The sequence below is a fragment of the Ranitomeya imitator genome, chromosome 1 (assembly GCF_032444005.1).
Source record: "Ranitomeya imitator isolate aRanImi1 chromosome 1, aRanImi1.pri, whole genome shotgun sequence".
Classification (NCBI taxonomy): domain Eukaryota; kingdom Metazoa; phylum Chordata; class Amphibia; order Anura; family Dendrobatidae; genus Ranitomeya; species Ranitomeya imitator.
Genome location: NC_091282.1, coordinates 1,227,827,491 through 1,227,846,058, shown reverse-complemented (window position 1 = coordinate 1,227,846,058; position 18,568 = coordinate 1,227,827,491). Strand labels below are relative to the sequence as shown.

At 46.4% G+C, this 18,568-nt stretch overlaps 1 protein-coding gene across 1 annotated transcript in view; it reads right to left on the bottom strand.

Annotated features, from left to right (window-relative positions):
- DYSF (dysferlin) overlaps window positions 1-18,568 on the bottom strand; it is a 384,808-nt gene that overhangs the window by 237,980 nt on the left and 128,260 nt on the right. The window contains exons 17-19 of the mRNA XM_069745121.1: window positions 2,571-2,686; window positions 2,258-2,371; window positions 638-815 (exon numbers count right to left, since the gene is read on the bottom strand). Of these exons, the coding sequence (XP_069601222.1) occupies window positions 638-815; window positions 2,258-2,371; window positions 2,571-2,686 (408 nt within the window). The remainder of the gene's footprint in view (window positions 1-637; window positions 816-2,257; window positions 2,372-2,570; window positions 2,687-18,568) is intronic.

Sequence of the window (18,568 nt, the reverse complement as noted above, 5' to 3'; positions counted from 1 at the left end):
CTGCTCCTATGTACAAGAATATAACTACTATAATACTGCCCCAATGTACAAGAATATAACTACTATAATACTGCCCCTATGTACAAGAATATAACTACTATAATACTGCTCCTATGTACAAGAATATAACTACTATAATACTGCCCCTATGTACAAGAATATAACTACTATAATACTGCCCCTATGTACAAGAATATAACTAGTATAATACTGCCCCTATGTACAGTAATACAACTACTAGATTGGAGTATCTGAGTAATCTATGAGTAGTACCACACTGGTTTCCCTTAGCCGGAGAGCACAGCGGCCGTGTGACAGATGTGCTGTTATGACGGTACATGGCACTAGTGCGGTATTCTGTCTGCCCACTACGTCTTCTGACGGGTGACTTGGGCTGCAGTTATATACTGTATATTGTATATTATTGTATGTCGTAATTTCTTCTGCTGGGAGATCTGCACATTATGCAGGAACAGCTCTGGAGTCATTAGCCCAGGACGCGGCGTCTCGCTGAACGTGCCGTATACACTCTCCAGGTTTGCCACCATCAGTTTATTTATGACCGTCCGGCAGATTGTGCGCAGTTCGTTTTCTGAGCACGGCCGCCCTGCAGATTACTGACACGTCGTACACTCACCATCGAACACCGCTCTGCTGTACTGCGTGGTGGAGGCCAGGGGGAGGCAGGTGGTGTCAAACTTATTGCCGTAGTTCCCAATGCTGACTTCGAACTGGATGGCGTCATCCACATCCTGGAGCATGGACGCCGAGTAGAAGGCGGCGAACAGGCAGTACTTCCTCCTCCGGAGATACTTCTAGATGATACAATGATATATCTGCGGTGTTATTATACGTAGGTGATCGGCTCACACCATGATAGGCGTCAGGATCGCAGCTTCCCGAAAGGCGGGTGAGCAACCAGCCATTACCAGATGCAAAACTAAGACAAGGGCGACAATTTGTTACAGGGTTTTATGGTTTCAGAATAACCCATCCCTCGGCTGCAGTTTACTTTTAAAAAATCTATGTGTGCGTTACTCACCCTCCCCAGGTCCAGCGCTGAGTCTCCAAGGCTGCCCATGGTGCAGCAGTGGCGTCCTATGTGCAGCCAATCATTGAACTCGGTGGCGTTGACGGCACAAGCGACTTCAAGCCGCTGAGGTCACTGATTGGCTGCAGCGACGTGGACGTGACGTCAGTCACTGGGAGCAGCGGCAATATCCTAAGCTGGACCCGGGGAGGGTGAAAACAAAATTGTTTGAGGTTTTTTCATTTATTGCAGTCCAAGTACAAACTTATGAAAGCTGTGAAATAGGAAAACTGGTCTTCCTACTAACTGGTCGTATTTTCATCTAAACGATGAAGACCATCAGGGTGCCCACTGGTGCCCACCACTCTCCGCCACCTCCCAGTGCACACGAGTGTATCAGGAGGACCCAAAAGGTAGTTACAGGCTAATATCCAACGTTAAATTCCTCATGCCCATTACCAAACCGCCAAACATGTAATTGTATGAGAATCCTCCACTGGTGGCAGAGGTTAGGAGAGAAACAAGGGTCAAGCGTGTCGGATTTCAACATGGCCAATCCTATAAATTCCTGAGCCATCGAACGAAACATGAGGAAGCACCTTAATTTTAGTTCCCAATGAGAGCACATGGCCGAACATGCAGAAGTATGGGGAAGTCAGGAGAAAGAGCCGCCAACTAAGGAAGCATCTAAGGTCTACGGCCAACCTACATCTTACTGACCCTTACAATTAGAAACAAAAAAAAGCTTGTCGGGATGTGATACAGTGAAGACCACAAAATAAGAAGATCTACTATCAAAAGACCAAGCTAAAATTGTGGGATCTTTAGGACAATGTAACGTTATTACTAGCGCTGTTTTATCACTTTATGACTCCAAGGTTTTACGTAGGCGAGTTCCATGAAAACAAGACCGGCTCCACCACTTGTAGCCCCCAGGATCCATCACATAGTCCATCAAACCTCCCCACAACTGTAGATTTGACTTGTACAAACAAATCAGAACATAATTGCTCCTTTCCAGGTGGAATTCCGACTTTGGAGAAGAAAAAGAAAACATCCGCAGCCCAATTACGGTAATTTCGGTCTTCCTGATTAAGAGTGAACGTTCCAGTCCACAAATCATTCCCATGTAAAGGGTAAGAAATCATTGAGGGGGGGGATGGAGGAATTACCAGATGTGCCTCCTGCTTTACGGAAGTTATTTCATCCAAGAGAAGCTGTCATTACCTCAACGCGTAAGATGTCATCGGAGGAGATGTCCTCCACCTTCTGTTCTGTGTGTTCCACCAGTTTGGTCTCCAGCTCCAGCAGGACACGTCCTCGGTAGGAGACTCCTTCCCCCTACCAGACAGAAGAGAAAGGTCAGAGTATGGGACACGTGGTGAAAGACTTTATAGAGAAAACTGCAAACTGAGAACAGTGGTGGATGAGCCAAGACGGCCAAGAACTTCAGGAAAGAAGTTTCCCAGCAGCGTCAATCTCAAATTGTGGCCAAAAAATGACTATTAAATTCCCTATAGTGGTGGGAATGGCGTCTTACCCTCCCCATATTGAGCTCTTCATAGGGATCCGGGAATCCTGTAAACTCTCTCGGACTTCCATAAAGGTTCACGTAACACGGTCCGAAGGTTGGAAGGAATCCCAAAGTGTCATCAACTAGAATCAAAGAGACCACAGCCCAAAATGACAATCGTGGAAACAACAACCCCGAGATGTAGTAATGTCTACATCGTAACATACCCCCAAGGGTCACCATCATTACCCTGTACCCCAAGTGTCAGCATCATTATTCTGTACCCCGAGGGTCAGCGTCATTATCCTGTACCCCTAGTGTCAGTGTCAGTATCCTGTACCCCCAGTGTCAGTGTCATTATCCTGTACCCCAGTGTCAGTGTCATTATCCTATACCCCCAGTGTCAGTGTCATTATCCTGTACCCCGAGTGTCATTATCCTGTACCCCGAGTGTCATTATCCTGTACCCCGAGTGTCAGTGTCATTATCCTGTACCCCCAGTGTCAGTGTCATTATCCTGTACCCCGAGTGTCATTATCCTGTACCCCGAGTGTCATTATCCTGTAACCCGAGTGTCATTATCCTGTAACCCGAGTGTCATTATCCTGTACCCTCAGTGTCATTATCCTGTACCCCGGGTGTCAGTGTCATTATCCTGTACCCCCAGTGTCAGTGTCATTATCCTGTACCCCGAGTGTCATTATCCTGTACCCCGAGTGTCATTATCCTGTAACCCGAGTGTCATTATCCAGCACCCCCAGTGTCATTATCCTGTACCCCGAGTGTCAGTGTCATTATCCTGTACCCCGAGTGTCAGTGTCATTATCCTGTACCCCCAGTGTCAGTGTCATTATCCTGTACCCCGAGTGTCAGTGTCATTATCCTGTACCCCGAGTGTCAGTGTCATTATCCTGTACCCCCAGTGTCAGCGTCATTATTCTGTACCCCCAGTGTCAGTGTCATTATCCTGTACCCTCAGTGTCATTATCCTGTACCCCCAGTGTTATTATCCTGTAATCCAAGGAGCATTATCCTGTACCCCCAGTGTTATTATCCTGTACCCCCAGTGTCATTATCCTGTACCCCCAGTGTTATTATCCTGTACCCCCAGTGTCATTATCCTGTACCCCCAGTGTTATTATCCTGTACCCCCAGTGTTATTATCCTGTAATCCCAGTGTTATTATCCTGTACCCCCAGTGTTATTATCCTGTACCCCCAGTGTTATTATCCTGTACCCCCAGTGTCATTATGCTGTACCCCCAGTGTTATTATCCTGTACCCCCAGTGTCATTATCCTGTACCCCCAGTGTTATTATCCTGTACCCCCAGTGTCATTATCCTGTACCCCCAGTGTTATTATCCTGTACCCCCAGTGTTATTATCCTGTACCCCCAGTGTTATTATCCTGTAATCCCAGTGTTATTATCCTGTACCCCCAGTGTTATTATCCTGTACCCCCAGTGTTATTATCCTGTACCCCCAGTGTCATTATGCTGTACCCCCAGTGTTATTATCCTGTACCCCCAGTGTCATTATCCTGTACCCCCAGTGTTATTATCCTGTACCCCCAGTGTCATTATCCTGTACCCCCAGTGTTATTATCCTGTACCCCCAGTGTTATTATCCTGTACCCCCAGTGTTATTATCCTGTAATCCCAGTGTTATTATCCTGTACCCCCAGTGTTATTATCCTGTACCCCCAGTGTTATTATCCTGTACCCCCAGTGTCATTATCCTGTACCCCCAGTGTTATTATCCTGTACCCCCAGTGTTATTATCCTGTACCCCCAGTGTAATTATCCTGTACCCCCAGTGTTATTATCCTGTACCCCCAGTGTTATTATCCTGTACCCCCAGTGTCATTATCCTGTACCCCCAGTGTTATTATCCTGTACCCCCAGTGTTATTATCCTGTACCCCCAGTGTCATTATCCTGTACCCCCAGTGTCATTATCCTGTACCCCCAGTGTCATTATCCTGTACCCCCAGTGTTATTATCCTGTACCCCCAGTGTAATTATCCTGTACCCCCAGTGTAATTATCCTGTACCCCCAGTGTTATTATCCTGTAATCCCAGTGTTATTATCCTGTACCCCCAGTGTAATTATCCTGTACCCCCAGTGTTATTATCCTGTACCCCCAGTGTAATTATCCTGTACCCCCAGTGTCATTATCCTGTACCCCCAGTGTCATTATCCTGTACCCCCAGTGTTATTATCCTGTACCCCCAGTGTTATTATCCTGTACCCCCAGTGTCATTATCCTGTACCCCCAGTGTTATTATCCTGTACCCCCAGTGTCATTATCCTGTACCCCCAGTGTAATTATCCTGTACCCCCAGTGTCATTATCCTGTACCCCCAGTGTCATTATCCTGTACCCCCAGTGTTATTATCCTGTACCCCCAGTGTCATTATCCTGTACCCCCAGTGTTATTATCCTGTACCCCCAGTGTCATTATCCTGTACCCCCAGTGTCATTATCCTGTACCCCCAGTGTTATTATCCTGTACCCCCAGTGTTATTATCCTGTACCCCCAGTGTCATTATCCTGTACCCCCAGTGTCATTATCCTGTACCCCCAGTGTCATTATCCTGTACCCCCAGTGTTATTATCCTGTACCCCCAGTGTAATTATCCTGTACCCCCAGTGTTATTATCCTGTACCCCCAGTGTTATTATCCTGTACCCCCAGTGTCATTATCCTGTACCCCCAGTGTTATTATCCTGTACCCCCAGTGTCATTATCCTGTACCCCCAGTGTCATTATCCTGTACCCCCAGTGTTATTATCCTGTACCCCCAGTGTCATTATCCTGTACCCCCAGTGTTATTATCCTGTACCCCCAGTGTCATTATCCTGTACCCCCAGTGTTATTATCCTGTACCCCCAGTGTAATTATCCTGTACCCCCAGTGTAATTATCCTGTACCCCCAGTGTAATTATCCTGTAATCCCAGTGTTATTATCCTGTACCCCCAGTGTAATTATCCTGTACCCCCAGTGTTATTATCCTGTACCCCCAGTGTCATTATCCTGTACCCCCAGTGTCATTATCCTGTACCCCCAGTGTAATTATCCTGTACCCCCAGTGTCATTATGCTGTACCCCCAGTGTTATTATCCTGTACCCCCAGTGTTATTATCCTGTACCCCCAGTGTCATTATCCTGTACCCCCAGTGTTATTATCCTGTACCCCCAGTGTCAGTGTCATTATCCTGTACCCCCAGTGTAATTATCCTGTACCCCCAGTGTAATTATCCTGTACCCCCAGTGTTATTATCCTGTACCCCCAGTGTAATTATCCTGTACCCCCAGTGTAATTATCCTGTACCCCCAGTGTAATTATCCTGTACCCCCAGTGTTATTATCCTGTACCCCCAGTGTCAGTGTCATTATCCTGTACCCCCAGTGTAATTATCCTGTACCCCCAGTGTAATTATCCTGTACCCCCAGTGTAATTATCCTGTACCCCCAGTGTCAGTGTCATTATCCTGTACCCCCAGTGTCATTATCCTGTACCCCCAGTGTCATTATCCTGTACCCCCAGTGTCATTATCCTGTACCCCCAGTGTAATTATCCTGTACCCCCAGTGTTATTATCCTGTACCCCCAGTGTTATTATCCTGTACCCCCAGTGTCATTATCCTGTACCCCCAGTGTCATTATCCTGTACCCCCAGTGTAATTATCCTGTACCCCCAGTGTTATTATCCTGTACCCCCAGTGTTATTATCCTGTACCCCCAGTGTCATTATCCTGTACCCCCAGTGTCAGTATCCTGTACCCCCAGTGTCATTATCCTGTACCCCCAGTGTTATTATCCTGTACCCCCAGTGTTATTATCCTGTACCCCCAGTGTCATTATCCTGTACCCCCAGTGTTATTATCCTGTACCCCCAGTGTTATTATCCTGTACCCCCAGTGTCATTATCCTGTACCCCCAGTGTCATTATCCTGTACCCCCAGTGTTATTATCCTGTACCCCCAGTGTTATTATCCTGTACCCCCAGTGTTATTATCCTGTACCCCCAGTGTCATTATCCTGTACCCCCAGTGTCATTATCCTGTACCCCCAGTGTTATTATCCTGTACCCCCAGTGTCATTATCCTGTAATCGCAGTGTTATTATCCTGTACCCCCAGTGTAATTATCCTGTACCCCCAGTGTCATTATCCTGTACCACCAGTGTCATTATCCTGTACCCCCAGTGTTATTATCCTGTACCCCCAGTGTCATTATCCTGTACCCCCAGTGTCATTATCCTGTACCCCCAGTGTCATTATCCTGTACCCCCAGTGTTATTATCCTGTACCCCCAGTGTAATTATCCTGTACCCCCAGTGTCATTATCCTGTACCCCCAGTGTAATTATCCTGTACCCCCAGTGTCATTATCCTGTACCCCCAGTGTTATTATCCTGTACCCCCAGTGTCATTATCCTGTAATCCCAGTGTTATTATCCTGTACCCCCAGTGTCATTATCCTGTAATCCCAGTGTTATTATCCTGTACCCCCAGTGTTATTATCCTGTACCCCCAGTGTCATTATCCTGTACCCCCAGTGTCATTATCCTGTACCCCCAGTGTCATTATCCTGTACCCCCAGTGTCATTATCCTGTACCCCCAGTGTTATTATCCTGTACCCCCAGTGTCATTATCCTGTACCCCCAGTGTTATTATCCTGTACCCCCAGTGTCATTATCCTGTACCCCCAGTGTCATTATCCTGTACCCCCAGTGTCATTATCCTGTACCCCCAGTGTCATTATCCTGTACCCCCAGTGTTATTATCCTGTACCCCCAGTGTCATTATCCTGTACCCCCAGTGTTATTATCCTGTACCCCCAGTGTCATTATCCTGTACCCCCAGTGTCATTATCCTGTACCCCCAGTGTCATTATCCTGTACCCCCAGTGTTATTATCCTGTACCCCCAGTGTCATTATCCTGTAATCCCAGTGTTATTATCCTGTACCCCCAGTGTTATTATCCTGTACCCCCAGTGTCATTATCCTGTACCCCCAGTGTTATTATCCTGTACCCCCAGTGTCATTATCCTGTACCCCCAGTGTTATTATCCTGTACCCCCAGTGTTATTATCCTGTACCCCCAGTGTTATTATCCTGTACCCCCAGTGTAATTATCCTGTACCCCCAGTGTTATTATCCTGTACCCCCAGTGTTATTATCCTGTACCCCCAGTGTTATTATCCTGTACCACCAGTGTCATTATCCTGTACCCCCAGTGTTATTATCCTGTACCCCCAGTGTAATTATCCTGTACCCCCAGTGTCATTATCCTGTACCCCCAGTGTAATTATCCTGTACCCCCAGTGTTATTATCCTGTACCCCCAGTGTCATTATCCTGTACCCCCAGTGTCATTATCCTGTACCCCCAGTGTCATTATCCTGTACCCCCAGTGTTATTATCCTGTACCCCCAGTGTCATTATCCTGTACCCCCAGTGTCATTATCCTGTACCCCCAGTGTTATTATCCTGTACCCCCAGTGTCATTATCCTGTACCCCCAGTGTCATTATCCTGTACCCCCAGTGTTATTATCCTGTACCCCCAGTGTCATTATCCTGTACCCCCAGTGTCATTATCCTGTACCCCCAGTGTCATTATCCTGTACCCCCAGTGTTATTATCCTGTACCCCCAGTGTCATTATCCTGTACCCCCAGTGTCATTATCCTGTACCCCCAGTGTTATTATCCTGTACCCCCAGTGTCATTATCCTGTACCCCCAGTGTCATTATCCTGTACCCCCAGTGTCATTATCCTGTACCCCCAGTGTTATTATCCTGTACCCCCAGTGTCATTATCCTGTAATCCCAGTGTTATTATCCTGTACCCCCAGTGTTATTATCCTGTACCCCCAGTGTTATTATCCTGTACCCCCAGTGTTATTATCCTGTACCCCCAGTGTAATTATCCTGTACCCCCAGTGTTATTATCCTGTACCCCCAGTGTTATTATCCTGTACCCCCAGTGTTATTATCCTGTACCACCAGTGTCATTATCCTGTACCCCCAGTGTTATTATCCTGTACCCCCAGTGTAATTATCCTGTACCCCCAGTGTCATTATCCTGTACCCCCAGTGTTATTATCCTGTACCCCCAGTGTTATTATCCTGTACCACCAGTGTCATTATCCTGTACCCCCAGTGTTATTATCCTGTACCCCCAGTGTAATTATCCTGTACCCCCAGTGTCATTATCCTGTACCCCCAGTGTAATTATCCTGTACCCCCAGTGTCATTATCCTGTACTCCCAGTGTTATTATCCTGTACCCCCAGTGTCATTATGCTGTACCCCCAGTGTCATTATCCTGTACCCCCAGTGTCATTATCCTGTACCCCCAGTGTTATTATCCTGTACCCCCAGTGTAATTATCCTGTACCCCCAGTGTTATTATCCTGTACCCCCAGTGTCATTATCCTGTACCCCCAGTGTCATTATCCTGTACCCCCAGTGTTATTATCCTGTACCCCCAGTGTAATTATCCTGTACCCCCAGTGTCATTATCCTGTACCCCCAGTGTCATTATCCTGTACCCCCAGTGTCATTATCCTGTACCCCCAGTGTCATTATCCTGTACCCCCAGTGTTATTATCCTGTACCCCCAGTGTCATTATCCTGTACCCCCAGTGTTATTATCCTGTACCCCCAGTATCATTATCCTGTACCCCCAGTGTTATTATCCTGTACCCCCAGTGTTATTATCCTGTACCCCCAGTGTTATTATCCTGTACCCCCAGTGTAATTATCCTGTACCCCCAGTGTTATTATCCTGTACCCCCAGTGTCATTATCCTGTAATCCCAGTGTTATTATCCTGTACCCCCAGTGTTATTATCCTGTACCCCCAGTGTAATTATCCTGTACCCCCAGTGTTATTATCCTGTACCCCCAGTGTCATTATCCTGTACCCCCAGTGTAATTATCCTGTACCCCCAGTGTTATTATCCTGTACCCCCAGTGTTATTATCCTGTACCCCCAGTGTTATTATCCTGTACCCCCAGTGTCATTATCCTGTACCCCCAGTGTTATTATCCTGTACCCCCAGTGTTATTATCCTGTAATCCCAGTGTCATTATCCTGTACCCCCAGTGTTATTATCCTGTACCCCCAGTGTCATTATCCTGTACCCCCAGTGTTATTATCCTGTACCCCCAGTGTCATTATCCTGTACCCCCAGTGTTATTATCCTGTACCCCCAGTGTCATTATCCTGTACCCCCAGTGTTATTATCCTGTACCCCCAGTGTCATTATCCTGTACCCCCAGTGTTATTATCCTGTACCCCCAGTGTCATTATCCTGTAATCCCAGTGTCATTATCCTGTACCCCCAGTGTCATTATCCTGTACCCCCAGTGTTATTATCCTGTACCCCCAGTGTTATTATCCTGTACCCCCAGTGTAATTATCCTGTACCCCCAGTGTTATTATCCTGTACCCCCAGTGTTATTATCCTGTACCCCCAGTGTTATTATCCTGTAATCCCAGTGTCATTATCCTGTACCCCCAGTGTTATTATCCTGTACCCCCAGTGTCATTATCCTGTACCCCCAGTGTCATTATCCTGTACCCCCAGTGTTATTATCCTGTACCCCCAGTGTTATTATCCTGTACCCCCAGTGTAATTATCCTGTACCCCCAGTGTTATTATCCTGTACCCCCAGTGTCATTATCCTGTACCCCCAGTGTCATTATCCTGCACCCCCAGTGTTATTATCCTGTACCCCCAGTGTCATTATCCTGTACCCCCAGTGTTATTATCCTGTACCCCCAGTGTTATTATCCTGTACCCCCAGTGTTATTATCCTGTACCCCCAGTGTTATTATCCTGTACCCCCAGTGTAATTATCCTGTACCCCCAGTGTAATTATCCTGTACCCCCAGTGTCATTATCCTGTACCCCCAGTGTTATTATCCTGTACCCCCAGTGTTATTATCCTGTACCCCCAGTGTTATTATCCTGTACCCCCAGTGTAATTATCCTGTACCCCCAGTGTAATTATCCTGTACCCCCAGTGTTATTATCCTGTACCCCCAGTGTCATTATCCTGTACCCCCAGTGTAATTATCCTGTACCCCCAGTGTAATTATCCTGTACCCCCAGTGTAATTATCCTGTACCCCCAGTGTTATTATCCTGTACCCCCAGTGTTATTATCCTGTACCCCCAGTGTAATTATCCTGTACCCCCAGTGTAATTATCCTGTACCCCCAGTGTAATTATCCTGTACCCCCAGTGTTATTATCCTGTACCCCCAGTGTCATTATCCTGTACCACCAGTGTTATTATCCTGTACCCCCAGTGTTATTATCCTGTAATCCCAGTGTCATTATCCTGTACCCCCAGTGTTATTATCCTGTACCCCCAGTGTTATTATCCTGTACCACCAGTGTCATTATCCTGTACCCCCAGTGTTATTATCCTGTACCCCCAGTGTAATTATCCTGTACCCCCAGTGTAATTATCCTGTACCCCCAGTGTCATTATCCTGTACCCCCAGTGTTATTATCCTGTACCCCCAGTGTAATTATCCTGTACCCCCAGTGTTATTATCCTGTACCACCAGTGTCATTATCCTGTACCCCCAGTGTTATTATCCTGTACCCCCAGTGTTATTATCCTGTACCACCAGTGTTATTATCCTGTACCCCCAGTGTCATTATCCTGTACCCCCAGTGTCATTATCCTGTACCCCCAGTGTTATTATCCTGTACCCCCAGTGTTATTATCCTGCACCCCCAGTGTTATTATCCTGTACCCCCAATGTTATTATCCTGTACCCCCAGTGTTATTATCCTGTACCCCCAGTGTCATTATCCTGTACCCCCAGTGTCATTATCCTGTACCCCCAGTGTTATTATCCTGTACCCCCAGTGTTATTATCCTGTACCCCCAGTGTCATTATCCTGTAATCCCAGTGTTATTATCCTGTACCCCCAGTGTAATTATCCTGTACCCCCAGTGTTATTATCCTGTACCCCCAGTGTCATTATCCTGTAATCCCAGTGTTATTATCCTGTACCACCAGTGTCATTATCCTGTACCCCCAGTGTTATTATCCTGTACCCCCAGTGTTATTATCCTGTACCACCAGTGTCATTATCCTGTACCCCCAATGTTATTATCCTGTACCCCCAGTGTAATTATCCTGTACCCCCAGTGTTATTATCCTGTACCCCCAGTGTTATTATCCTGTACCCCCAGTGTAATTATCCTGTACCCCCAGTGTAATTATCCTGTACCCCCAGTGTAATTATCCTGTACCCCCAGTGTTATTATCCTGTACCCCCAGTGTCATTATCCTGTACCACCAGTGTTATTATCCTGTACCCCCAGTGTTATTATCCTGTAATCCCAGTGTCATTATCCTGTACCCCCAGTGTCATTATCCTGTACCACCAGTGTCATTATCCTGTACCCCCAGTGTTATTATCCTGTACCCCCAGTGTTATTATCCTGTACCACCAGTGTCATTATCCTGTACCCCCAGTGTTATTATCCTGTACCCCCAGTGTAATTATCCTGTACCCCCAGTGTAATTATCCTGTACCCCCAGTGTCATTATCCTGTACCCCCAGTGTTATTATCCTGTACCCCCAGTGTAATTATCCTGTACCCCCAGTGTTATTATCCTGTACCACCAGTGTCATTATCCTGTACCCCCAGTGTTATTATCCTGTACCCCCAGTGTTATTATCCTGTACCACCAGTGTTATTATCCTGTACCCCCAGTGTCATTATCCTGTACCCCCAGTGTCATTATCCTGTACCCCCAGTGTTATTATCCTGTACCCCCAGTGTTATTATCCTGTACCACCAGTGTCATTATCCTGTACCCCCAGTGTTATTATCCTGTACCCCCAGTGTAATTATCCTGTACCCCCAGTGTAATTATCCTGTACCCCCAGTGTCATTATCCTGTACCCCCAGTGTTATTATCCTGTACCCCCAGTGTAATTATCCTGTACCCCCAGTGTTATTATCCTGTACCACCAGTGTCATTATCCTGTACCCCCAGTGTTATTATCCTGTACCCCCAGTGTTATTATCCTGTACCACCAGTGTTATTATCCTGTACCCCCAGTGTCATTATCCTGTACCCCCAGTGTCATTATCCTGTACCCCCAGTGTTATTATCCTGTACCCCCAGTGTTATTATCCTGCACCCCCAGTGTTATTATCCTGTACCCCCAATGTTATTATCCTGTACCCCCAGTGTTATTATCCTGTACCCCCAGTGTCATTATCCTGTACCCCCAGTGTCATTATCCTGTACCCCCAGTGTTATTATCCTGTACCCCCAGTGTTATTATCCTGTACCCCCAGTGTCATTATCCTGTAATCCCAGTGTTATTATCCTGTACCCCCAGTGTAATTATCCTGTACCCCCAGTGTTATTATCCTGTACCCCCAGTGTCATTATCCTGTAATCCCAGTGTTATTATCCTGTACCACCAGTGTCATTATCCTGTACCCCCAGTGTTATTATCCTGTACCCCCAGTGTTATTATCCTGTACCACCAGTGTCATTATCCTGTACCCCCAATGTTATTATCCTGTACCCCCAGTGTAATTATCCTGTACCCCCAGTGTTATTATCCTGTACCCCCAGTGTTATTATCCTGTACCCCCAGTGTAATTATCCTGTACCCCCAGTGTAATTATCCTGTACCCCCAGTGTAATTATCCTGTACCCCCAGTGTTATTATCCTGTACCCCCAGTGTCATTATCCTGTACCACCAGTGTTATTATCCTGTACCCCCAGTGTTATTATCCTGTAATCCCAGTGTCATTATCCTGTACCCCCAGTGTCATTATCCTGTACCACCAGTGTCATTATCCTGTACCCCCAGTGTTATTATCCTGTACCCCCAGTGTTATTATCCTGTACCACCAGTGTCATTATCCTGTACCCCCAGTGTTATTATCCTGTACCCCCAGTGTAATTATCCTGTACCCCCAGTGTAATTATCCTGTACCCCCAGTGTCATTATCCTGTACCCCCAGTGTTATTATCCTGTACCCCCAGTGTAATTATCCTGTACCACCAGTGTTATTATCCTGTACCACCAGTGTCATTATCCTGTACCCCCAGTGTTATTATCCTGTACCCCCAGTGTTATTATCCTGTACCACCAGTGTTATTATCCTGTACCCCCAGTGTCATTATCCTGTACCCCCAGTGTCATTATCCTGTACCCCCAGTGTTATTATCCTGTACCCCCAGTGTTATTATCCTGTACCACCAGTGTCATTATCCTGTACCCCCAGTGTTATTATCCTGTACCCCCAGTGTAATTATCCTGTACCCCCAGTGTAATTATCCTGTACCCCCAGTGTCATTATCCTGTACCCCCAGTGTTATTATCCTGTACCCCCAGTGTAATTATCCTGTACCCCCAGTGTTATTATCCTGTACCACCAGTGTCATTATCCTGTACCCCCAGTGTTATTATCCTGTACCCCCAGTGTTATTATCCTGTACCACCAGTGTTATTATCCTGTACCCCCAGTGTCATTATCCTGTACCCCCAGTGTCATTATCCTGTACCCCCAGTGTTATTATCCTGTACCCCCAGTGTTATTATCCTGCACCCCCAGTGTTATTATCCTGTACCCCCAATGTTATTATCCTGTACCCCCAGTGTTATTATCCTGTACCCCCAGTGTTATTATCCTGTACCCCCAGTGTCATTATCCTGTACCCCCAGTGTTATTATCCTGTACCCCCAGTGTAATTATCCTGTACCCCCAGTGTTATTATCCTGTACCCCCAGTGTCATTATCCTGTACCCCCAGTGTCATTATCCTGTACCCCCAGTGTTATTATCCTGTACCCCCAGTGTTATTATCCTGTACCCCCAGTGTCATTATCCTGTAATCCCAGTGTTATTATCCTGTACCCCCAGTGTTATTATCCTGTACCCCCAGTGTTATTATCCTGTACCCCCAGTGTTATTATCCTGTACCCCCAGTGTAATTATCCTGTACCCCCAGTGTTATTATCCTGCACCCCCAGTGTTATTATCCTGTACCCCCAATGTTATTATCCTGTACCCCCAGTGTCATTATCCTGTAATCCCAGTGTTATTATCCTGTACCCCCAGTGTCATTATCCTGTAATCCCAGTGTTATTATCCTGTACCCCCAGTGTAATTATCCTGTACCCCCAGTGTCATTATCCTGTACCCCCAGTGTTATTATCCTGTACCACCAGTGTTATTATCCTGTACCACCAGTGTCATTATCCTGTACCCCCAGTGTTATTATCCTGTACCCCCAGTGTTATTATCCTGTACCCCCAATGTTATTATCCTGTACCCCCAGTGTTATTATCCTGTACCCCCAGTGTTATTATCCTGTACCCCCAGTGTTATTATCCTGTACCCCCAGTGTTATTATCCTGTAATCCCAGTGTTATTATCCTGTACCCCCAGTGTAATTATCCTGTACCCCCAGTGTTATTATCCTGTACCCCCAGTGTTATTATCCTGTAATCCCAGTGTTATTATCCTGTACCCCCAGTGTCATTATCCTGTACCCCCAGTGTTATTATCCTGTACCCCCAGTGTTATTATCCTGTAATCCCAGTGTTATTATCCTGTACCCCCAGTGTAATTATCCTGTACCCCCAGTGTAATTATCCTGTACTCCCAGTGTCATTATCCTGTACACCCAGTGTTATTATCCTGTACCCCCAGTGTCATTATCCTGTACCCCCAGTGTTATTATCCTGTACCCCCAGTGTCATTATCCTGTACCCCCAGTGTCATTATCCTGTACCCCCAGTGTTATTATCCTGTACCCCCAGTGTAATTATCCTGTACCCCCAGTGTAATTATCCTGTACCCCCAGTGTTATTATCCTGTACCCCCAGTGTCATTATCCTGTACCCCCAGTGTCAGTGTTATTATCCTGTACCCCCAGTGTTATTATCCTGTACCCCCAGTGTAATTATCCTGTACCCCCAGTGTCATTATCCTGTACCCCCAGTGTCATTATCCTGTACCCCCAGTGTTATTATCCTGTACCCCCAGTGTAATTATCCTGTACCCCCAGTGTAATTATCCTGTACCCCCAGTGTCATTATCCTGTACCCCCAGTGTCATTATCCTGTACCCCCAGTGTCATTATCCTGTACCCCCAGTGTCATTATCCTGTACCCCCAGTGTCATTATCCTGTACCCCCAGTGTTATTATCCTGTAATCCCAGTGTAATTATCCTGTACCCCCAGTGTAATTATCCTGTACCCCCAGTGTAATTATCCTGTACCCCCAGTGTTATTATCCTGTACCCCCAGTGTAATTATCCTGTACCCCCAGTGTCATTATCATGTACCCCCAGTGTAATTATCCTGTAATCCCAGTGTAATTATCCTGTACCCCCAGTGTAATTATCCTGTACCCCCAGTGTAATTATCCTGTACCCCCAGTGTTATTATCCTGTACCCCCAGTGTAATTATCCTGTACCCCCAGTGTAATTATCCTGTACCCCCAGTGTCATTATCATGTACCCCCAGTGTAATTATCCTGTAATCCCAGTGTAATTATCCTGTACCCCCAGTGTAATTATCCTGTACCCCCAGTGTAATTATCCTGTACCCCCAGTGTCATTATCCTGTACCCCCAGTGTAATTATCCTGTACCCCCAGTGTTATTATCCTGTACCCCCAGTGTAATTATCCTGTACCCCCAGTGTCATTATCCTGTACCCCCAGTGTCATTATCCTGTACCCCCAGTGTCATTATCCTGTACCCCCAGTGTCAGTGTTATTATCCTGTACCCCCAGTGTTATTATCCTGTACCCCCAGTGTAATTATCCTGTACCCCCAGTGTCATTATCCTGTACCCCCAGTGTAATTATCCTGTACCCCCAGTGTTATTATCCTGTACCCCCAGTGTAATTATCCTGTACCCCCAGTGTCATTATCCTGTACCCCCAGTGTCATTATCCTGTACCCCCAGTGTTATTATCCTGTACCCCCAGTGTAATTATCCTGTACCCCCAGTGTCATTATCCTGTACCCCCAGTGTAATTATCCTGTACCCCCAGTGTAATTATCCTGTACCCCCAGTGTCATTATCCTGTACCCCCAGTGTAATTATCCTGTACCCCCAGTGTAATTATCCTGTACCCCCAGTGTCATTATCCTGTAATCCCAGTGTTATTATCCTGTACCCCCAGTGTCATTATCCTGTACCCCCAGTGTCATTATCCTGTACCCCCAGTGTAATTATCCTGTAATCCCAGTGTTATTATCCTGTAATCCCAGTGTTATTATCCTGTACCCCCAGTGTTATTATCCTGTACCCCCAGTGTCATTATCCTGTACCCCCAGTGTTATTATCCTGTACCCCCAGTGTCATTATCCTGTACCCCCAGTGTTATTATCCTGTACCCCCAGTGTCATTATCCTGTACCCCCAGTGTCATTATCCTGTACCCCCAGTGTAATTATCCTGTAATCCCAGTGTTATTATCCTGTAATCCCAGTGTTATTATCCTGTACCCCCAGTGTTATTATCCTGTACCCCCAGTGTCATTATCCTGTACCCCCAGTGTTATTATCCTGTACCCCCAGTGTAATTATCCTGTACCCCCAGTGTCATTATCCTGTACCCCCAGTGTTATTATCCTGTACCCCCAGTGTCATTATCCTGTACCCCCAGTGTAATTATCCTGTACCCCCAGTGTCATTATCCTGTACCCCCAGTGTCATTATCCTGTACCCCCAGTGTTATTATCCTGTACCCCCAGTGTAATTATCCTGTACCCCCAGTGTAATTATCCTGTACCCCCAGTGTCATTATCATGTACCCCCAGTGTTATTATCCTGTACCCCCAGTGTAATTATCCTGTACCCCCAGTGTAATTATCCTGTACCCCCAGTGTCATTATCATGTACCCCCAGTGTAATTATCCTGTAATCCCAGTGTAATTATCCTGTACCCCCAGTGTAATTATCCTGTACCCCCAGTGTAATTATCCTGTACCCCCAGTGTCATTATCCTGTACCCCCAGTGTAATTATCCTGTACCCCCAGTGTTATTATCCTGTACCCCCAGTGTAATTATCCTGTACCCCCAGTGTCATTATCCTGTACCCCCAGTGTCATTATCCTGTACCCCCAGTGTCATTATCCTGTACCCCCAGTGTCAGTGTTATTATCCTGTACCCCCAGTGTTATTATCCTGTACCCCCAGTGTAATTATCCTGTACCCCCAGTGTCATTATCCTGTACCCCCAGTGTAATTATCCTGTACCCCCAGTGTTATTATCCTGTACCCCCAGTGTAATTATCCTGTACCCCCAGTGTCATTATCCTGTACCCCCAGTGTCATTATCCTGTACCCCCAGTGTTATTATCCTGTACCCCCAGTGTAATTATCCTGTACCCCCAGTGTCATTATCCTGTACCCCCAGTGTAATTATCCTGTACCCCCAGTGTAATTATCCTGTACCCCCAGTGTCATTATCCTGTACCCCCAGTGTAATTATCCTGTACCCCCAGTGTAATTATCCTGTACCCCCAGTGTCATTATCCTGTAATCCCAGTGTTATTATCCTGTACCCCCAGTGTCATTATCCTGTACCCCCAGTGTCATTATCCTGTACCCCCAGTGTAATTATCCTGTAATCCCAGTGTTATTATCCTGTAATCCCAGTGTTATTATCCTGTACCCCCAGTGTTATTATCCTGTACCCCCAGTGTCATTATCCTGTACCCCCAGTGTTATTATCCTGTACCCCCAGTGTCATTATCCTGTACCCCCAGTGTTATTATCCTGTACCCCCAGTGTCATTATCCTGTACCCCCAGTGTCATTATCCTGTACCCCCAGTGTAATTATCCTGTAATCCCAGTGTTATTATCCTGTACCCCCAGTGTAATTATCCTGTACCCCCAGTGTCATTATCCTGTACCCCCAGTGTCATTATCCTGTACCCCCAGTGTCATTATCCTGTACCCCCAGTGTCATTATCCTGTACCCCCAGTGTTAT